At 46.2% G+C, this 22,474-nt stretch overlaps 2 protein-coding genes across 5 annotated transcripts in view; one reads left to right on the top strand and one right to left on the bottom strand.

Moving 5' to 3' along the window:
- The window catches only part of CIITA (class II major histocompatibility complex transactivator), a 1,021,617-nt gene that overhangs the window by 874,644 nt on the left and 124,499 nt on the right, over nt 1-22,474 (top strand). The window lies entirely within an intron of this gene.
- The window catches only part of PARN (poly(A)-specific ribonuclease), a 44,701-nt gene that overhangs the window by 21,929 nt on the left and 298 nt on the right, over nt 1-22,474 (bottom strand). For all 3 annotated transcript variants that reach the window (XR_014504919.1, XR_014504920.1, XM_083413571.1), the window contains exons 2-20: nt 19,826-19,903; nt 18,348-18,427; nt 17,112-17,179; nt 16,933-17,014; nt 16,675-16,735; nt 14,933-15,098; nt 13,384-13,449; nt 12,822-12,860; nt 11,906-11,948; nt 10,163-10,243; nt 9,964-10,020; nt 8,592-8,669; nt 7,288-7,331; nt 5,759-5,801; nt 3,223-3,298; nt 2,154-2,264; nt 1,983-2,052; nt 889-944; nt 48-134 (exon numbers count right to left, since the gene is read on the bottom strand). Coding sequence is in view for 1 of the 3 variants with exons in the window: in XM_083413571.1 (XP_083269697.1) it covers nt 48-134; nt 889-944; nt 1,983-2,052; nt 2,154-2,264; nt 3,223-3,298; nt 5,759-5,801; nt 7,288-7,331; nt 8,592-8,669; nt 9,964-10,020; nt 10,163-10,243; nt 11,906-11,948; nt 12,822-12,860; nt 13,384-13,449; nt 14,933-15,098; nt 16,675-16,735; nt 16,933-17,014; nt 17,112-17,179; nt 18,348-18,427; nt 19,826-19,903 (1,386 nt within the window). In the remaining 2 variants the exon portion in view is untranslated. The remainder of the gene's footprint in view (nt 1-47; nt 135-888; nt 945-1,982; nt 2,053-2,153; nt 2,265-3,222; nt 3,299-5,758; nt 5,802-7,287; nt 7,332-8,591; nt 8,670-9,963; nt 10,021-10,162; nt 10,244-11,905; nt 11,949-12,821; nt 12,861-13,383; nt 13,450-14,932; nt 15,099-16,674; nt 16,736-16,932; nt 17,015-17,111; nt 17,180-18,347; nt 18,428-19,825; nt 19,904-22,474) is intronic.

The following is a 22,474-nucleotide window of genomic DNA, read 5'->3' as shown; positions in this document are numbered from 1 at the left end:
ACCCCCCCCAGTGGAGTCACATCCCTACCTTCTCATTTGTTACTTACCAAAAGCACTGAAAAGTTGGTAAAGGTCGCTCGTCTTCCACTCTTTGGGAAATGTAACGTAAAGAACATGGTCGCGTTTTGGCTGTACTGAAAGTGAAGGGGGAAAAAGAAGTTTTCAGCTTGTGATTTATTATTATTTTTTTAATACAACCTACGGATTCTCCAGGGACGTGGGTGGTGCTGTGGGTTAAACCAATCAGAAGGGCTTCCCGATCAGAAGGTCGGCGGTTCAAATCCCCGCAACAGGGTGAGCTCCCGTTGGTCGGTCCCAGCTCCTGCCCACCTAGCAGTTTGAAAGCACGTCCAAGTGCAAGTAGATAAGTAGGTACCGCTCCGGCGGGAAGGTAAATGGCATTTCCATGCACTGCTCTGGTTCGGCTTAGTCATGCTGGCCACATGACCCGGAAGCTGTACGCCGGTTCCCTCGGCCAATAAAACGAGATGAGTGCCGCAACCCCAGAGTTGGCCACAACTGGACCTAATGGTCAGGGGTCCCTTTACCCTTTACCTTACTGATTCTCCAACACAAAACGGAGTTCTCAATTTTTGTCACAGGGTGACAGAAAAAGACACCAAATTCAGAAAGTGGCAAATTGTGCTTGCAAAGGGAGAATTGGGAGAGGGCTTGGACTTTCTCACACTGGACATCATCTATGGCATTTGGGGTCGAAAGGGGGCATGGCTTGTTGAAAATGGCCTGGCAGGCTTAACTATAGGCCTCCAGACTGGAGGTTCCCACCACTGAAATAAATTCTGCCTCAGCCTACTACTGGGCAAGAGGAAGTTTTGCACAGGTTCAATTCTCTGAAGAGGGAGCGTGAAAGGTGAAAAGAGCACTTACGGTCTGGTCCTTCCAAGTTGAGATATGGGATGTCCATCACCCGCATCAGAAACAGTCTGGAGTGAAAGAAAGAGATAAGATCCAGTTTCCAAGCTCAATTCAAAGTCCTAGTTTTGACCTATAATGCCGTATGCTGCTCAGGACTCCAATACTTCCAAGCACTGCCTGTCCCCATATGTACTGACCTGGACCCTGAGATAATCATCTGAGGCCCTTCTCTGTGTGCCTCCTCCAAGGAAGGTCCGGAGGTTTGCAAAACTAGAACAGGGCAGTCCTAAATGAACTGCATTGGCTCCCAGCATGTTTCAAAGTGCAATTCAAAGTGTTGGTGCTGACCTTTAAAGCACTAAAAAGTCTCGGTCCTGTATACCTGAAGGAGCATCTCCACCCCCATTGTTCAGCCCGGACACTGAAGTCCGGCTCTGAGGGCCTTCTGGCTGTTCCCTCACTGCGAGAAGCCAAGTGACAGGGAACCAGGCAGAGGGCCTTCTCGGTGGTGGCGCCCGCCCTGTGGAACGCCCTTCAGTCAGATGTCAAGGAAATAAACAACTACCTGACTTTTAGAAGACATCTGAAGGCAGCCCTGTTTAGGGAAGTTTTTGATGTGTGATGCTGTATTGTGCTTTTACTATTTGGGGGGAGAGCCCCTCAGAGTTGCTGGGGCAATCCATCAGATGAATGGCAAATAAATGATAAATTGTTATTGGTTTTGGTCCCCCCCTCCTCCATAATTTTTATTAAATTTTCTGTTTCACATTTTAGAATATTCATTCAAACAACCTTAAAATGTCAATGACTTCCCTTCTTCTCTTTCCATTGGTTCATTTTGCAAAACATAAATTCCTGCATATTTTATATAAACCAAACCATTCAGTATTCCATTATTACATCCATCAAAACTTATTTGCACTGTTGAATTTATCTTAATGCTGCCCACATTTTCAAAGAAACACCATTTTCCTCCCTATATTCCCAATCTTCGGATCGTTATTGTTTTAACCAGAGGAGTGTTAAAGAACAACAGGTTAAAGTTCAACTCAAAAGCTGGGGTTCTCCTTTGTGTGGTTTTTTAAAAATTAAAAGTGGCTACTCACTTGTTGAAAAAAGGTTCGATGAGCTTTGATTTGGCAGACACGTGACTTTTCGGGGGGCTGAGAAAGGAACCTAGCAAAGAGAAGATGCCCCCACCACAGAAGAATCAGACACAGCTGGCAAAAGGCAGGGATGAACAGACTGCGCAAGATGGAAGAAACGACAGAAAGTACCTAGGAAATTGGCCATTGAGATGAAGCACAGGCCTGTGATGTAAGCGTCATAACCTGCTTCGTGAAGCTGCTCTGAAGCTGTGTCGTAACTGGGGAATCCCTCTGCGCTTTCTGGGAAAGGAAAAACGGTTTGCTTTTACTTTATTTAAACAATTTATGAAGGACTCGAATACAGTGGTGCCCCGCAAGACGAATGCCTCGCAAGACGGAAAACCCGCAAGACGAAAGGGTTTTCCGTCTGCAGAGGCGCTTCGCAGGACGAATTTCCCTATGGACTTGCTTCGCAAGATGAAAAATGACGAAAAAATTTGAATTTTTTTTTTGCTCCAAAACCCCTTATTTTGAATCGCTAAGCTGCTAAAAGCATTTTAGCAGCAAAACCGCTAATCCCCCACCCCTTAAAAAGCCATTTTTAGCCCTTAAATCGCCAATAGCGCTAATAGCGCTACTCTGTCAATGGGCTTGCTTCGCAAGACGAAAAGACCGCAAGACGAAAAGACTCGCGGAACGGATTCTTTTCGTCTTGCGAGGCACCACTGTACAGTCGCCTCTTAAGTGGTAGACAAGAACTGCAATACAGAAAGGGCAAGTATCGAAACGATGGAAGACCTGAGTGATCAGGCCAGGATAGATTAGGCGGCCCTTGAGTTATTCTGAACGCAAGTTGTTAAGGGGCTTGTAAATTAACACAAGAACCTTGAACCTGGCTCTCACTGCAGGTTATCCTAGCGGGAGTAGGGGTATTTTAGCCACACTGGGAGGTGGAGCCCTGTTTGAAAGAGCAACAAGTCTCCATTCAAACAGCCTCATCGCTTTGCTGGTTCCAGAACAACAGACACATAAATGTAGACCCAACAGAGCTACAGAAATAATTGCACCCGGTGCAACTGGAGACAAGCTTGCAGTGTCTTTTGCCCACAGATACTGGACCAGTAAGAGCTCCAGTTCTGTACAGCTTAAATTCCTCCCCAAGAATTTTCCAGCTTCGAGGGGAATCCTTAGATTTCAATCAATCTGCTTCCACCTGTGGTCCAGAACTGGCTGTGCAAAACGCCCTCTGTCGCCTTACCGACTTTTGGAGGGCTGAAGGGAGTCTCCTTTACCCGCTTCTCCAGCTCTGCGAGGGATGTGTTGTTAATGATTTCCTGAAAAGCAAAGATCAAGAAGCCCTGACAATAATGGACTGGCATTACAAGCTCCAAGAATTTGCTGAAATGGCGCTGTTAACAAATACCCTGAGAGGCAATTCAAAACAAAAAATTATGGAAAAGTGGAATAGATATACTGTAAAACATGTTCAAAAATACAGTAAAGGTTCGCTATCTATGCTAACATTTGATTGACGCTGGAGTGAGATTGAGTTGAGAAAGAAGACTAAGAGCACATATTGATATAGAAATGTATTAGATAAAATGTAAAGAAATATACAATAATAAGAGTACGTTCATTTGTAAAAAAAGGAATATATAATGGGATAGACAGAAAGTCTAGTGTGTTGGTATGTATAAGATTGATGAGGGGATTTGTTTTTGTTTTTTCTCTTTGGGTTTTTTTTTTTTTTTGCTTTCATTTTCTTTCTAGGTATATAAAATTTGTATATAGTTTTTGTATATATGTTGGAAATTATATTATAGTAAGTCCTGTAATGTAATATGACAACGTTTAACAATGTAATATAAGAATGTTAACAAATAAATAAAATGCAAATTAAAAAAACAACCAAAAATACAAAAAACAAAGATCAATGTGAGCCACCAGTTGTTGATTCCTTCGACCCACAAGGCATGATCCAAGTGAGTTCAGAGCAAGCACTCAACTCTGCAGCCTTCCCCCAACCTAGTGCCCCCCTCCCCCGATGTTTCAGGCGGCCATGCTGGCTGGGGCTGATGGAAGCTGTAGTTCAAAACATCTGAGCGGCAGCATTAATTCCATGGGACCAGGCAAAAGATAGCTGTAACCTCCCAAATTGAAAAAGGTGTGAGATTTCCACACATCAACCCTATTTTTGAGAGGGTGCCTAAACCACAAGACAACCAAAGTATGAAAACAGCACTGTATCATACTCCAAGAACATATACAGTGGTACCTTGGGTTACATATGCTTCAGGTTACATGCGCTTCAGGTTACACACTCCACTAAGCCAGAAATAGTGCTTCAGGTTAAGAACTTTGCTTCAGGATAAGAACAGAAATCGGGCTCCGGCGGCAGCAGGAGGCCCCATTAGCTAAAGTGGTGCTTCAGGTTAAGAACAGTTTCAGGTTAAGTACGGACCTCCGGAATGAATTAAGTACTTAACCTGAGGTACCACTGTACAGTGGTATCTTGGAAGTCGAACGGAATCCGTTCCAGAAGTCCGTTAGACTTCCAAAACGTTCAGAAACCAAAGCACGGCTTCTGATTGGCTGCAGGAAGCTCCTGCAGCCAATCGGAAGACCTGTCGGACGTTCGGCTTCGAAAAATAGTTCGCAAACCGCAACACTCACTTCCGGGTTTGCAGCGTTTGGGAGCCAAAATGTTCAAGAACTAAGCTGTTCGAAAATCAAGGTACGGCTGGATACCCCAAAAATTAACAATGATGCAATTAAGCAAAAAAGTGCAATGTATATTAGAAGATGGAAGAGTGGTTGAAATTCCGTTATAACTTATGAGTCTTTTTTCAATCCCATCAACTTAATTGAGCATCCTTGGGAAGAGGGATAATGTATCCAAGTCATTCATGTGTATTACCTGCGAACAGCAGCTATTTTGCCTGCATAGCTAGATTTTTGTTGGGGATTGTTAGCTATAAGCGCAGCCTAGCAGATACTGCCCCCCCCCCTTGCAAATTGATAGGGTGCTTTTCGCGACTACATGGAATTGGCAAAAATGACTGGCAGAATCAGAGACCAGGGAGAAGAGATGGTGGAAGAAGATTGGAAGAAATTTAAAGACTATTTACAGAAATATTGTAAGATTAATGAATGTTAGAATGACATCGGATGGAGGTTAAAAGGTTATTAGCAACAATGCGGTGAAGGAGTATGGAAAATTTGAAGGTTTAAAGATGTAAAACTAAAGGTTTAATACATTAAGATATTAAGATAAAGATTAAGATACATTAAGATATTAAGACAAAGATTAAGATAAGATAGAGGGAAGGGATTTGCTGATTAAATATTTGAACTGGAATACAGCGAGGGGAGGTGTGGGGAAGTCTGGGAAATAAGCAAATGCAAGGAATATTATGAAAATGGAATTGTTTTTATTTCTTTTTCTTTTTCTTTTTGTATTTTTCTTTTCTTTTCCTTTTTTCTAAGTAAAAGTCTTAATAAAAGTCTTTTTTTTAAAAAAAAGAAAGAAAGATGGGGTGCTTTTCGCTATGCAGGGATCTGTACTGAAGAAATGAGCTCGCTATAGCACGGCAAGAAATCTTTCCCTAGCTGATGCTGAGCAGGAAACATCCTAGCGGTGATTTTGCTGTGAAAGCAGTATGTTGCTTTAACAGTTTGCTTCATCAGAGTAGTACAGAACTGGGAGCCCAAATCATCGAGGAGGGAGCAGCTTGGAGAAGGCTGAACTAAAGCTATATTTAATTTTACAAGTGCCATTAGCAGGTGCTGGTTACCTTGAACGGCTGAGTGCTGGCCATCAACTTAGTGTCCAGTAACCTAGAAATGAAATGAAACAGCAAGGATAAGGCTTCACCATAATTACCAACAATTTTTTAAAAAGGCACAGGACCCATGGACGGTTAAGTTCAGTCAAAGGCAACTATGGGGTTGCGGTGCTCATCTCGCTTTCAGGCCGAGGGAGCCGGCATTTGTCCACAGGCAGCTTTCCAGGTCATGTGGCCAGCAGGACTAAACTGCTTCTGGTGCAACAGAACACCATAGAATCATAGAATCATAGAGTTGGAAGAGACCACAAGGGCCATCGAGTCCAACCCCCTGCCAAGCAGGAAACACCATCAGAGCACTCCTGACATATGGCTGTCAAGCCTCTGCTTAAAGACCTCCAAAGAAGGAGACTCCACCACACTCCTTGGCAGCAAATTCCACTGTCGAACAGCTCTTACTGTCAGGAAGTTCTTCCTAATGTTTAGGTGACGGACCATGACAGAAACCAGAGCGCATGGAAACGCCGTTTACCTTCCCGCCACAGCGGTACCTATTTATCTACTTGAACTGGCATGCTTTTGAACTGCTAGGTTGGCAGGAGCTGGGACAGAGCAATGGGAGCTCACTCCATCGCACAGATTCAAACCACTGACCTTCTGATCAGCAAACCCAAGAGGCTCAGTAGTTTAGACCACAGCGCCACCTGCGTCCCTTACCAACAATTGCCAGAACTTTGGACCTGTGATTACGTCACGCAGGCATGAGTTTTTGGTTCTGGGAGCTGGTCAGAACCCATAGCTTATATTTATTGCAAAGTTCCAAGTCTTCAGGGATGCAAATTGGGGCTTGGAAATCAAGGGTAACGGTTGAGAAGCCAGAGCTTAGGCAGAGCGGGACTCCCACTGGCCGTGGGACTGAGCTTCCATAACCAGGAGAGCTCTTCAGTTCCCCCATCTGGATCCCGAGCAGCAAAAGCAGAATGAGCCATGTTATCATCGCGACTCAATTCCACTCCCCTGCCCCCAATCACAAAATTCAGTTCATCTTGATGTAACGCCCCAAGAGTGTAAGCTGACCCTCCTGAAACCAGGAAGCTAAACTATAAAGCCTCATTTTCTTGGGAAGAAAGTACAGTGGTGCCTCGCAAGACGAAATTAATTCGTTCCGCGAGTCTCTTCGTCTAGCGGTTTTTCCGTCTTGCGAAGCAACCCTATTAGCGGATTAGCGCTATTAGCGGTTTAGTGGCTATTAGCGGCTATTAGCGGCTTAAGGGATTAGCGGATTAGCTGCTAAAAGGCTATTAGCGGCTTAGCGGCTTAGAAAAAGGGGTTGGGGAGCGAAAAAAAATCTCAAGAATCGCAAGACATTTTCGTCTTGCGAAGCAAGCCCATAGGGAAATTCGTCCTGCGAAGCGCATTGAAAAACGGAAAACCCTTTCGTCTAGCGGGGCACCACTGTATGTCCCTGGGCCAAATTTTTGCTTGCAGAGGTTTCCCTCTAGGAATGAACTTATGAATTCAGGGCAAAATAAGCCTACCTTGGAAAGACACATGTCGCCAGTTCTTTAAACTCGTTGAGATCCTAAAAATTAAACAGAGCAAGATGATTACCACACAAGGAATAAAGGGATGTACAAATGCGTCAATGCTTATTTATGGTGAATTCCACGCAACAGGCTTATCAAAAATAAACGTACCCATACTATGTAATGTCTATGTACAAACCTGTGTACAACAATACTTGGGTACAGTTCTGCTCACTGTATTTCAAAAAAAGATATAGCGGAGGTGGAATAAAGTAAGATAAAGACAACAAAAATTATAAGGGAGGTAGAGCAGCTCACATGTGAGGGAAATTTACAAGATTTGGGGCCTTTTAGTTTTGAAGGGGGGGGGAGGGTGACCATTTGGGGAGGCGAGTTACAACATGGTGTGCCAAAAGTGAGGAGAGAAATTTCTCTCCTTTCCTTATGAAGCCAAAACTCTGATTAAAAAAATAACTTTTTCATACAACATGACGTTAACTTGTGGAACCTTCTGCCTCAAGATGTAGTGATGGCTCCAAGCTCAGATGGCTTTAACAGAGCATTAGACAAGTTCCTGGGGAGGATAGATCTATAAACGACAATTAGCTGGGATAGCAAAACGGGAAACCAGTCCACTTTTGAAGATCAGTTAAACTGGGAGCAAAGGTTAGGGAGGCTGTAGTCTTAATTCGCTGCTGATGGGCTTTCTGGCTGCTCAGGATGGAAGGCAGGATGCTAGACTAAACAGAGAAGGGAAAGCCAGCGTGGTCTCTTCCAGGTGTTCTCGGACTACAACTCCCATAATCTCTGGCCATTGGCCATGCATGACTAGGGCTGATGGGAATTATAGTCCAAGAACATCTTGAGAGGGCCACATCGGCTACCCCTGAACAGTGGCGTAGCGTGGGTTGTCAGCACCCGGGGCAAGGCAAGTAATTTGCGCCCCCTAACCCGGGGCAAGGCAAGTAATTTGCGCCCCCCCGCTGCACTGTCCCTCCCCCAGATAGTCCCTCGCTCTCTCTCCGCACCGCACCGCACGCCTGGCACCCTCTCCTCCACAGTGGGCGGCGACCCGGCGGCTCGGATCGGATTCGCACAGCCAGCACTGCAGTGAGAGAGAGTGAGTGAGCCAGGTAGGGGCAGAGAGCTGCGAGTGCGAGCACGCCCCCCCCCAGATGTTGGGCCCGGTGCGCCCGGCCCCCCCTGCACCCCCCACGCTACGCCACTGCCCCTGAAAGAAGACCTTTGGCTTCTCTTGGAAGGACAGCAGCACAAGTTCAGGTGGAAATGTTGGCCACACTGCAAGGACCACTCACCTCAGGTAGCGGGCAGTAAAACTGGTGGATCGTATGCATGACGTCCAGCAACATGTTGTGTCCAACCACAAGTTTGCCCTGTGAAGAACCATTCACAAGCCCAAAGGCATGAGATAAGGGACCGCCCACATGGTCACACAGACACACAGACACTCGGAGAAAGATACCACTACAGTGGTACTGTACTGTACTACAGCAGGACTTTTAAGAAACGACAGAGACTTTATTTTACTTGTTAAAAACGCTTCTATCCATCCCTTTTTATCAACAATTCCAAGGTGGTTTGCTAAAATAAAAACATTACATGCAAAACAAAAACTAAAAAAAACCCACCCATCCTGCAGATAAAAGTAAAACAATCTAAAAATTTAAGGGTGAATAAAAAAATATATATCTGGTGCCTAAGAGACAAAGGTGAAAAAGGTAAAGGTAAAGGACTGCTGGGCGGTTAAGTCCAGTCAAAGGCGACTATGGGGTTGCAGCGCTCATCTCGCTTTCAGGCCGAGGGAGCCGGAGTTTGTCCACAGACAGTTTTCTGTGTCATGTGGCCAGCATGACTAAACCGCTTCTGGCGCAACGGAACACTGTGACAGAAACCAGAGCGCACGGAAATGCCGTTTACCTTCCTGCTGCAGCAGTACCTATTTATCTACTTGCACTGGTGTGCTTTCGAACTGCTAGGTTGGCAGGAGCTGGGACAGAGGAACGGGAGCTCACCCTGTTGCAGGGATTCGAACCGCCAACCTTCTGATCGGGAAGCCCAAGAGGCTCAGTGGTTTAGACCACAGCGCCACCTACATCCCATGCCTAAAATATAACGTGTGTCTGCTAGGAATATCTTCCTAGGAAGCACTTTCCATGGCTCAGAGGTGAGGGATCTCAGGACCAGGGGCCCCCAGGCCTTCCTGTTTGGCCCATGGGACTCTCAATAGGCATTGCTTCATCTTCCCAGGCCACATCCTTCCGTAGCCGTCCTCAAGTGATTTTTGCCTAGCTGGAAAGGTTCCTTGATCATTCATTCATCTTACGTGCTTGGATGGGAATGAGATGTGTGTGTGTTTGCAAGTTGGAAAGTAGCCAACGGTAAGAGGGGCATCAGTTTCTCAGCCCGCTTCTGCATCAGGACCTGCCCCTGGCATGCGGCCCCCAAAAGTTTGCTTGTAGCAGAATGTGGCCCTTGAGGTCCCTCACCCCTGCTATAGCTGGAGTGTCACTACCAAAGAAACTCCGTGCCTTGTTGCAACACATCTCACCTCCGATGGACAGGCTATCTAAAGAAGGGAAACTGATTCTCAAGTTCTCAACCGCAAGTTGGGAAATTGCAACCCCCACCATAGGGGCAACCCCCCCCCCCCAAGGCAGCAAAACTCACGGAATTTGCAAGAGCGTGAACGACTCGGGAAAACCCCACCGCGTCTTTGAGTTCTTCCTGCAAGCAAGAAATCCCAGCGTGAGAAAAAGAGGGCGAAGGCCCAATGAGCCACAAGGCCTTGCGATTCTCAAACAGCAGCACCCACAACCCCCCAGATCCCCCGTCCCTTTTGAAACGAAAAGGAGATGCAGCCACAAACCTGCTCCTTCACTCGCTTCTGCTGCTCTCTCCTTTTTCGCTCCTCTTCATCCACTTTGCTAATGATAATGTATCTTTCCTTCTAGTTGGGGAGAAAGGGGAATTACTGCAGGAAGATGTAAGATGGAGCAGGAAACCTGCACAGGCTTTAGGGCTATCAAGTCACCTTTGAGGCATTGGTGGGCACACGCGAGCGACTGCCATGGCTACCAACTTCTCTGGTCACTCTGTCCCCCGAGAATCAGTCCCCCACACAGACATGAGTGTGCACATGTACACACTTGGCTCTTCCAAAGCATCTAGGTAAAACTCAGATCCAGCGGAATTAATCTGAGCCGAGAAAAGCCCATAGAGGTGAAAGAGGAAGTGGGAAAGAACATCACGCTTCTGGCTTCCTACCTCACCTCTATGCACGTGTCAAGGGTGGGGGGAAAGGTAACTACCCTCCCCACCTCAGAACCAAGGAGGCTACGAGGGTCTGGAAACCAAGCCTGATGAGGAACGGTTGAAGGAGCTGGGTATGTTTAGCCTGGAAAAGAGGAGACTGAGAGGAGATATGACAGCCACCAAATATCTCAAGGGCTGCCACATGGAACATGGAGCAAGCTTCTTTTCTCCTGCTCTAGGGGGTAGGACTCGAACCAATGGCTTCACATTACAAGGAAGGAGATTCCAACTCAACACTTGGAAGAACTTTGGGACAGTAGGAGCTGTTTGACGGGGGAACGGTCTCCCTCAGGAGGTGAAGAAGAAGAAGAGGAGTTTGGATTTGATACCCCACCTTTCACTCCCCTTCAGGAGTCTCAAAGCGGCTAACATTCTCCTTTCCCTTCCTCCCCCACAATAAACACTCTGTGAGGTGAGTGGGGCTGAGAGACTTCAGAGAAGTGTGACTGGCCCAAGGTCACCCAGCAGATGCATGTGGAGGAGCAGGGAAGCGAACCCGGTTCCCCAGATTACGAGACTACCGCTCTTAACCATTACACCACACTGGCTCTCTGGTGGTGGATTCTCCTTCCTTGGAGGTGTTCAAGCAGAGGTTGGAGGGCCAACTATCATGGATGCTTGAGTTGAGTTTCCTGCACTGCAGGGGGTGGGAATGGATGACCCTTGGGGTCTCTGCAGCCCCACAATTCTATGATTCTTCGAGTTTGGGGATCAGAGGCTTTGTGAGCACCAAGTGAAGATCTCAAAGGTGTCGTTGCACCCCCAGGTGCCATGCTGGCCATCCTTGCTCTAGCCTCACAAATCCTTGAGGAGAAACAGCTAATATGATTTCGGCTTTGCTTCCATCTGTCACAACACACCCTTGCCTTCTTACCTACAACAACCCTAGAGGTGGCCCTGTCAGTCAGTTTCCTCCTCCTCAGTGTCCATGTTACCCTTGTGGAACTCAGCAGGGAAAAGGATGTTGATGGTTGGCTTGGTCCAATTATCTATTGCATTGAGCACTGCCTTTCTGCCAAGGCGGCTCACAATTTCAAAGGACTAGGGCAAATGATGTAACGTGCAAAATGGTGGGCAGCAGGGGAGGAAGGAGGGGAGAGTCCAACTGGAGAGGACCCTGACATCGCCTCCACCACCTTGCCTTCGCTTTGCTCCTCCCGGGGCAGATGGGCTCCTATCCTGCTGTCTCTCCCTGCCTTCCGCCCTGCGAGTCTCACTGAGCACCAGGCACCGGTGAATCTCACCAAGTCAGAGTTTGCATTAAACGGAGAGCTTTCAAAAATACGTTCCTACCCACCTTCTCCGTTTCCTGAGTTTCGACATGGATGCCTTTCGGAAACCTACCGTGAAAGACAAGAGTTAACATCCGAGTAATTTTTTTTGGCGGGTGTGTGGGTGGGTGGGTGTGTGGGTGTCGGTTTTGCATAAGCTGATAGAGTTCAGGGAATGTGCTAGATCAGGAGTCTCTGCAAAGGCAAGGACCATATAAAGGCAGCCCGGTGGGAAAGCAAAGGCCACAAGGGCTTACTATTTGAACTGCGCAGGGTGCTAGTCCTCCTGAGTTCACTGATTATCAAACACAAAATGACCACTTTGTGCCACCCTTCAAAAGTGGTGGTAAAAATAGTGCAACCTCGGAAGCCTAACGCCTTTGAACTCAAATGTTTTGGCTCCCAAACGATCGGAACACGGAAGTGATTGTTCCGGTTTTCAAACCATTTTCGGAAGCCAAACGTCCGGCGCGGGTTTTGCAGCTTCCAATCAGCTGCAGGACGCTCCTGCAGCCAATCAAAAGCCGCGCCTTGGTTTTCGAACTGTTCCAGGATCAAACTTGCCTTGAATAGATTAAATTTGAAAACCAAGGTATGACTGTACAGCTTTTTATTCAATCTTTTTTTTTCAATGTTTTTGTTGATTTTCCACATTTATCATAAAGAAAACATAACAAAACATACAACAAAGAAAAACACACTACACTACAATAAACTAAACTAAACACAAAAGAAAATTATTACAACTACATATATCACTTTACATTGGTAACTTGACTTCCTCAAATGCCCCCCTTACTGAATTTCATTGTATCACCTTGTAACAGTTTTCCAAAATTATCTTTCTAATAAAATTAACTTTTTATTCAATCTAGTTCCTTCCCACTTTCCTAACCCCTTCTCTTTTCGCAACAGATAGCATCAATGCAACACAAAACCTACTTCCAGCTAAGCGTCTGATAAATTAGTTTCCTCTGGAATCTAGAGAGAGAAAGAGAGAGAGAGAGAGATTAAGCTTTCCAGAGGAAGGAGTGGCTCCCTATTTTATCTTCTCTCCACCCACCCTCCACCAGGGGTGGGGAACTCCAAATATTGTTGTACAAAGAAGAAGAAGAAAAGTTTGGATTTGATATCCCGCCTTTCACTCCCCTTAAGGAGTCTCAAAGCGGCTAACATTCTCCTTTCCCTTCCTCCCCCACAACAAACACTCTGTGAGGTGAGTGGGGCTGAGAGACTTCAGAGAAGTGTGACTGGCCCAAGGTCACCCAGCAGCTGCATGTGGAGGAGCGGAGACGCGAACCCGGTTCCCCAGATTACGAGACTATCGCTCTTAACCACTACACCATACTGGCTCTCATCAACAACTCTCATCAAACCCAGCCAACGGGACCAACAGCTGGGGATGCTGGGGGCCACAGCCTGGCAAAATCTTGAGGGGAAGATGTTCCTCACCCCTGCCATAAACTCTGCCCAAGACCCCAACTTTGTTTTTAGAGAAACTGACCCTGTGCATGGTTCCAGCTCCAAATTTGTGCTCTCTTCCTTCTGCAGGAGGTCTTCTATCCTTTCTCTGAAAAAGGGAGAGAAATATGCAAAGTTCATTTGCATTAGGCTGATGGGAGTTTTGAGTCCAGCAGTGAGAAGTACCCAGGTCCCAAGCCACCTGGTGGAATAATAACAATAATTTTTTATTTATACCCCGCCCATCTGGCTGGGCTTCCCCAGTCACTCTGGGCGGCTTCCAACAAAATATTAAAATACAGTAATGCATCAAACATTAAAAGCTTCCCTAAACAGGACTGCCTTCAGATGTCTTCTAAAACTCTGGTAGTTGTTGTTGTCTTTGACATCTGATGGGAGGGCGTTCCACAGGGCGGGTGCCACCACCGAGAAGGCCCTCTGTCTGGTTCCCTGTTAACTTGGCTTCTCACAGTGAGGGAACCGCTAGAAGGCCCTCGGCGCTGGACCTCAGTGGCCGGGCTGAACAATGGGAGTGGAGATGCATTAGTCTTGTTTGAAAGTATTCAGTTAGCTTCTCTCTCCCAAGTTTGACCAGTGCAGCTCACTAGTCAACTCTAGCAACAGCCCTCCGAGATCTCAAGTGAAGATTGTCCGATGATGCAATCCCAAAACCCATTTAAGTGGAGAGACCGCGGACTGAGCTGGGGACCTCCAGCACGCGAAGCTTGGCTCCTCTCTCTACAGCAGTGGTTCCCAGCCGTTTTCTGGCCATGTCCCACCTAAGCATCTCTAAAATCCTGATACTACCCCTCCCCCCCCCGTGACATATAATTATTTCTTACTATTCTCCTATTCACGTGGAGGAAGCTAAAAGGCCATTAACTTGGTCTAACTCATTCTCGAATTGCCCCCCCCCCCTAAAAATCAAATTGCACCCCTGTGGGTTGTGTGCCCTACGTTGGGAACCGTAGCTTAACAGGTTTCAGAACATCAGAGAACCAGTCAGTAAAACTTACTTGAAAGTGGAGAGAGAGGGAGGAAACACACGAGGAAACACACACACACACACAAACCAGCATATCACACACACATATATAAAGGTAAAGGGACCCCTGACCATTAGGTCCAGTCGTGACCGACTCTGCAGTTGTGGTGCTCATCTTGCTTTATTGACCGAGGGAGCCGGCGTACAGCTTCCAGGTCATGTGGCCAGCATGACTAAGCCGCTTCTGGCGAACCAGAGCAGCGCACGAAAACGCTGTTTGCCTTCCCGCCAGAGCAGTACCTATTTACCTACTTGCACTTTGACGTGCTTTCAAACTGCTAGGTTGGCAGGAGCAGGGACCGAGTAATGGGAGCTCACCCCGTTGTGGGGATTCGAACTGCCGACCTTCTGATCGGCAAGTCCTAGGCTTTGTGGTTTAACCCACAGTGCCACCCGCGTCCCACACACATATATATCCTGGTATAAATTAATTCAGCCCCTAAAGAGAAACACAGCTTAGTTCAGAAAATCACTGCTCTGAATCGGTTTCAAAATAGATAAGTTAGTGAGGACATCAGAACTTCTGAGCATCGCTTTTTCCACTTACACTACTTTCTCAATGAACTTCTTCTGGTCCTCTGGAATGGTCACAGGGCACTTCGAAGCATTGGGGGACACGTACGACAAGGCCCCCACTCCGTTGGCTTGGGATCGCCTTTCGTCATATTGCTCCCGTAGCTGCCTTTCCTCCTCTTGATTTAAATAAGGGATTCCTTTAAAAGAAAGAGAAATGGTGATGCTTTTTGTGGCCCAAAGTGTGTGTGTGTGTGAGAGAGAGAGAGAGGGGGAGAGAGAGAGAGAGAGGGAGAAATGGGTGAAGACTGCAGCTTGGGAACGGATAAGGCCGGTTCTCATGCACTGGTAAACCAACCTTCACCAACCTGACACCTTCCAGATTATTGTCTGATTTTATACTAATGTTAGAGATTTGATATTAGCCGCCCTGAGCCTGATTTCGGCCGGGGAGGGTGGGATATAAATAAAAGGTTATTATTATTATTATATTATGTAGTGGTTAGACTGTAGACCTGGGAGGTAAAAGGTAAAGGTACCCCTGCCCGTACGGGCCAGTCTTGCCAGACTCTAGGGTTGTGCGCCCATCTCACTTAAGAGGCCGGGGGCCAGGGCTGTCCGAAGACACTTCTGGGTCACGTGGCCAGCGTGACAACGCTGCTCTGGCGAGCCAGAGCCGCACACAGAAACGCCGTTTACCTTCCCGCTAGTAAGCGGTCCCTATTTATCTACTTGCACCCGAGAGTGCTTTTGAACTGCTAGGTTGGCAGACGCTGGGACCGAACAACGGGAGCGCACCCCGCTGCGGGGATTCGAACCGCCGACCTTTCGATCGGCAAGCCCTTGGTGCTGAGGCTTTAACCCACAGCACCACCTGGGAGACCAGGGTTTAAATCCCCACCGGGTGACCTTGGGCCAGCCAGCATCTCCCAACCTGGTCTACCTTACAGGGCTGTTATCAGGATAAAATGGAGAGAAGGGGAGCCATTTGTGCCACCTGGAGCTCCACAGAGGAAAGATGGGAGTATATATGTAATATTAAACAAGCAAACATCAGGAGGGCATCAGCTTGGGAAAGGCAATGCTAAACCATTGTTTAGTGTTACACACACACAAGCAGGAAAGATCTTGAATGAAAACTTGGACTTATACTTACACACACACACACACACACACACACACACACACACCACTTCTTTCCACATGGTCAGAACGACTTACTTCCAGTTTCTCCTAATCCTGGTTTGTGTAATTTTATAGGAACCAGAGACTGGGTTAAAAAATAATAATAATCAGGTCAGTTTCTCAAAAAGCCGGCTTCATGGTTTAAAGTTGGCTTCGTGAGAAATTGACCAGAGGTAGTTCTAAACCACAATCTATGATTCTAACAACAAACTCTGGTTAGGGAAAACACTAGCAAAGTAAACACTAGCAAAGTTCTCCTGGCCATGTGGGAGGGAGAGAGCTTTGTTCAAGATCCTTCCTATTCATGCATATAGCACTGTAAACAATGGCTTTGCGTTAACACCTAAGCCGAATAATTGTTTCAGTATATGGCCATTGTTACAGATGCATAAAGAAGTTGGAAGCAACAATTCTACAGGGGCTTTAGAAGATTATTATATTATGTAGTGGTTAGACTGTGCTGGGCAAATATCCTGAAGAAACTCACTGCAATTGAGATGATGCATCAATAGGAAGATGGAAGTTATAGCTATGGAAACATCAGTATTATGAGAATATACACTTTATGGCAGGTTGAAAAACGAAACTTACCATTGCGAAAAACTTTATTAAAATCAAATCCCTGGTTTGCTAAAAAGTCTATACTTGAACTCTGGAAGAGAAAACAAGAAGAAGCTTTAAGGCGAATGAATTACTCGAACCCAGTGAAAGTTGACTTTTTTTTAAGTGGCGAAGAACGCAAAACGTGGGCCCCAAAGAAAGGCTTTGCTTTGAACTGCACCCAACCCCGTTACAGCATCGGAAGGAAAGGGGAAATGCAAAAATGTATGAAGCGAATTTCTCACTAACCTGACAGACAAACTTCACATCTGGCGACGTTCTATTGAAAGGTTTGGGGAAGATGTAGAAATTAAACGATTTTATAGCGTACCTAGGAAAGGCAAAGGATTTGGGAGGTCAGTTGATGGGGCTGTCGCTATCAACATGCTAAGCTTTAAAAGTATCAGCAAGTCAAGAAAGCCACGTACTTAGATTCTGTGAGATCGTATTTAAAAGTGCAAAGGCCAAACTGGAACAGCAAGAAATCCATGGAATGCTGGAGGTGACAAGACAAAAATAAGATCTAAACAGTCAGCTTATTCATTCCGAGGAGCCGCAGGAATCCCACAGCAGAGCAAAACTTAAAGGGTCACTAAATTACATTTCCCACTGAATTCGGGCACTTTGTACAGTCATATCTCAGGTTAAATGTGCTTCAGGTTGAACGTTTTCAGGTTATGCTCTGCGGCGACCCGGAAGTAACGGAGCACGTTTCTTCCGGGTTTCGCCGCTCGCGTATGTGCAGACGATTAAAATGATGTCACGCGCATGCACAGAAGCGGTGAATTGCGACCTGCGCATGCGCAGACACAGGTTGTGTTTGCTTCAGGATGCGAACGGGGCTCCAGAATGGATCCCATTCGCATCCAGAGGTAACACTGTACATGAATCAAGAATTTCTCCAGAGTATTCAACGCAACGCCCTCCAGATGCTGCTGGACTTCAGCTCTCTTGCGTCTCAGCCAGCAAGGCCACTGGTCAGAGATGCTGACCAACAAAACCTGGAAGACCGTATCGTGGGTCACTAGAAAAAACAAAACCCCAGCATGTTTCTAAACAGAATATAAACAACGCACAGCAGAAATATCTCAAGCTCTTGAAAGATGTGGAGAAAGGGAAGAAGTAGTTTAGGACATTTATTTTCCAGTTAAAGAAACCATGGGAGAACCGGATAAATGCACACATTAGAATGCAAGAAGAGCCTGCTGTTCTCAGTGATCGATCAGAAGTCTGCAAGCAGGGCCTGATTGCAACAGCACGACCACAGGGGCCAACACCGAGGGGCCCAGGTTCCTTTGGGCCCTCCAATAAAATATCTGAGGATGTGGAGACCCCCTCGCAAGTTTACACGTTTACTCACTTCTGTGCAAGTCCCACTGTGTTCAAGGGAGCTTACTCCCAAGTAAACGTGCACAGGATTGTAGCAAGACCAACCCTTCTACCTGACCCAATAAAAGCTTGTGGCCCAAAGAGGACTATTATTCACAGAAGAAAGTCTTCCATTCTGTGCCTGGTTTGCAACACTGAATTTCTATTTATTGAAAATGTTTCCCCGCAGCGCTGTACTTAGCAACAGAAATCTGTCCGGCACACAGATGTCACAACCCCGTGTCCAAAATATTTCATCGACGAAGCACGGTAACGCAATGATTTAAGATTTTTACCTTTTTAAGTTTTTGATACCTTTCTTCAGGTGTGTCGAAGCCATTCGTTAATGCGCTAACAGATGGTCCATCACTAATTCCTAATAAGTATAAAAAGGTTGTTTGAACAAGCCTCTTAGGGATGCATTAGAGCAGCTATGGGAATACAAATTTAATTCGTAATGATTGCAGCGCATGCTTAAATCACACCCTAAATTATTATTTGGGCCCCAGGTATCTCAAGTAACACCACATATCATATAGATCCACCCAAGTGTTGAGATTTGCAGGGAAGACGCTGCTGGTAGTTTTACTGTCCTGTGAAGCTCACAGGGCAGCATTACATGACAGGACCTTTTCTGTGGTGGCCCCGGATTAGAGGATGCCCACCCACAAGTACGTTTGGCCTCATCACTGCATACGTTTCGATGTCAGGCCTTTCTGCAGAGGCCTTTGGGGGTTGGAAGATGTCTCGCCAAAGTGGTGCATGCTCTAGTTATCTCCCGCTTGGACTACTGCAACGCGCTCTACGTGGGGCTACCTTTGAAGGTGACCCGGAAACTGCACTTAATCCAGGATGCGGCAGCTAGACTGGTGACTGGGAGTGGCCGCCGGGACCACATAACACCGGTTCTGAGAGATCTGCACTGGCTCCCAGTACGTTTCTGAGCACCATTCAAAGTGTTGGTGCTGACCTTTAAAGCCCTAAACAGCCTCGGTCCCATATACCCGAAGGAGCGTCTCCACCGCCATCGTTCAGCCCGGACACGGAGATCCAGCGCCGAGGGCCTTCTGGCGGTTCCCTCATTGCGAGAAGTGAGGTTACAGGGAACCAGACAGAGGGCCTTCTCGGTAGTGGCGCCCATCCTGTGGAACACCCTCCCTTCAGGTGTGAAGGAAATAAGCAGCTATCCTATCTTTAAAAGACATCTGAAGGCAGCCCTGTTCAGGGAAGTTTTTAATATTTAACGCTGTACTGTTTTTAACACTTGATTGGGAGCCACCCAGAGTGGCTGGGGAAACTCAGCCAGATGGGCGGGGTATAAATAATAAATTATTATTATTATTATAAGAACATATGGAGAGCCTGCTGAGTGCCACAGAACTCTCCCCTACTGTGATTTCAGGCTATTGGTATTCAGAAGCACACAGCTTCCAAAAGTTGAATTATGTTACCCACTCTGGGACCACATGGTGAAGGGTGGGCTACAAATGCCTATAAATCAATAAACACTTCTTTTTTTTAAAAAAAAGAAATCCTCATGTCCCTCAATCCTTTCCCACCCTCTCTAAAAATGTACCACATTGCATCATTTCTCTGTTACACCCAAAAGACAGAACACAGAAAGTGTAGGAGAATCCTATGATCGGCTTTTACCAATATCCCGTCAGCCTCCCCATAATCAATAAGCAACAGTGTTCCAGAGCAGCGATCCGCAAGGAGCTGCAAATTCAGATCTTTACATTTATAAGAGAGAATTCCATGAAATGCACTATACCTGAAAACTCTCCATCGATAGCCAAAAAGTCTGCCTCTTCGATAGCTTCATAAACTTTGCTGAGATTGTCCTTAAAATCTGTAGGCAAGAGAGAGAAAGAAACAGACCATGTTGAGAAATGAAAGTGGGCAAAGCACATATGGTTGCCCCTCTACCTCTGAAGAATCAGTCGCAGCTCTGTAATTGAAATAACACATTCACCAAGCACATTAAGGATCACCTAGCCAGAACTTCTCACCCTGTGGGTCCCCAGATGTTGTTGGTCTACAACTCCCATCATCCCTGAGCTCTCGCCTTGCTAGCTAGGGGTGATGGGAGTTGTAGTTCGACAACATCTGGGAACCCACAGGTTGAGAAAGGCTGACCTAGGCATTTTCATGGGTTGCAGTTAATATGTAGTACCACCATTGTCCAATTATGTTCTAGTTACTTTAAGCATCAGCACTCCCATTCCAGCTAGTGTGGGACAGACAACACAGGGACCATCTTTGCCTACACCAGATGTTCCAGGACCAGAGTCCATCGTGATATGACTGGGGACAATTTGACAGTGTGCAATGCCCCACCTCTTGCATTAGCTTCTTATCTGCCCCACCATCCTTTCCTCCAAACATATATTTTAAAAAAGACATTTCTGCTCCATAGCGAAAATGACAAAACCCTTTCCATTTCACAAAGAAATGGATCTAGGTGATGCTGATAGGATGAAAATAAATCCTTAGCAATTCAATAATAATAATAATAATAATTTATTATTTATACCTGGCCCATCTGGCTGTGTTTCCCCAGCCACTCTGTGTGGCTCCCAACCGAGTGTTAAAAACAATACAGCATTAAATATTAAAAACTTCCCTAAACAGGGCTGCCTTCAGATGCCTTTTAAAGATACGATAGCTGCTTATTTCCTTCACATCTGAAGGCTACTTCAATGGCTACTAATCCTGATGGCTATGTTCTATCTCTACTGTCAGACAAAGCAAGGCTGCTGGACTAAATGGGCCACTTGCCTGATCCAGTAGCTCAGTGTTTCTCAACCTGTGGGTCCCCAGATGTTGTTGGACTACAACTCCCATCATTCCTAGCCAGCATGACCAGTGGCCAGGGATGATGGGAGTTGTAGTCCAACAACATCTGGGGTAGCCTCTTCTTCTATTTTTATATTCACACAGCCGAGACACTCCCTAGTAGGACTCTGATGGGGCAGGTCTGAGGGTGGAAGTTGGAAATGTTGTCCATTTACCAATGCCATCTCCGTTTGTTTGTTTTAATTAAGAATTACAAAGTGCACCTGTGCTGCACATAGATACCCTATGGAAGGGGGGAGGAGACACACGGGTGAAGCTGAGACGACTGCCCTATGGCCATGTAAATTTTACCAGAGAAGATGAAATAAATGGGAATGCCACACATACCCAAGGCTTCTGTCCCTGTATGAAAGATGCTTCTATACAGGAAGGAGAATTTATTCATTTTTTTATTCTTTGTAAATGGATAGAACTGTCTGGCAAAAATGGTAGTTGGAAGACTAGAAATGTATCCGTTAATGGATGGTTTTATTTCAGTTACTGGCCACAGCGTATCTGTTAATGGGTGTCATTAAAAAGCAAGGTTGCAATAAAATTGTAAACCCAGCTTCTTGCATGACAGTTAACTGGTTTATTTTTTATTTTATTTTTTAAAAAACCCTGTATTTAAACTGCATTTCAGTAGTTCAGTATTTTTTCTGTCACGTGCTATGGGCTGCAACATGTGTGGCCAGAGGGGAAAGTGTCAAAATTGGGGTGTGTGTTAGTGTTGAGACAGCAATACATAAGAGCAGATTGTCCCCAACTGTACAACTCAACCTACACACAGAAGAAGAGCCCTTCTGGAAACAGGCCAATGGCCCATCTAGCCTAGCATCCTGTTTTCACAGTGGCCAGCCCAATGCATTACAGATCAGGCAGAAAACGAAACTGATCTCCTCCTGCTTCCATCTCCCTGTTTTCCTCTGCTTCTTATAAATCATATCCTAGCCGGCATACTCCAACGTAGAACTGCAGCGACAGACTGCAAGCCAGCGCGGTGCACGTGGATGGCCACTACGCAAAACAAGCCTGTTGGGAAACGATCGCCCCACAGACTCTCTCCTTCCAGCATAATCTTCTTCTTTTTTAAGCCGATGAAAACAACAGAAGGGTCTTTCCCTCCCATCCATGACACAGAGAAGAGGCTTTTTGCAGATACGCACACGGTGCTCAGCGTCACAGTTCTCTCAATTCCCTTTTGTATTGTAGCTGGTCGTGTTTTTAAAAAATAAAATAAAATGGGGGGAATGCAATACATATATATATATAGATCGAATAACCAGTAGAGAAGGAAGGAAACAGACCACCTAAAACACAATATAATACATTAAGTGCACTACTAAATGGGGCCAATGTGGGAAAGCAAATGGCAAAGGAAGAGCCTTTGGGTATGAATGGAGGTGTTGTGGGTGTTTTGGGGCGGGGGTGGGGGCATTATAAAGGATGTGTGGGGAGGGAGGGGGGGAAATATCAGCCTGGAGGGATCAGGGGCAGCCTGAATAGCAAGAGGATCTGGGCCTCTGCCCACCCCACACCTGTTCTGGGGGGGGTCAGGTTTCCTCCTTGGCCTCCCCCCACCCCC

This window comes from Podarcis tiliguerta (assembly GCF_965153285.1).
Source record: "Podarcis tiliguerta genome assembly, chromosome: 14".
NCBI classification, from domain to species: domain Eukaryota; kingdom Metazoa; phylum Chordata; class Lepidosauria; order Squamata; family Lacertidae; genus Podarcis; species Podarcis tiliguerta.
The sequence above is the reverse complement of the archived record's forward strand: the minus strand, read 5'-3'. Positions and strand labels throughout refer to the sequence as shown.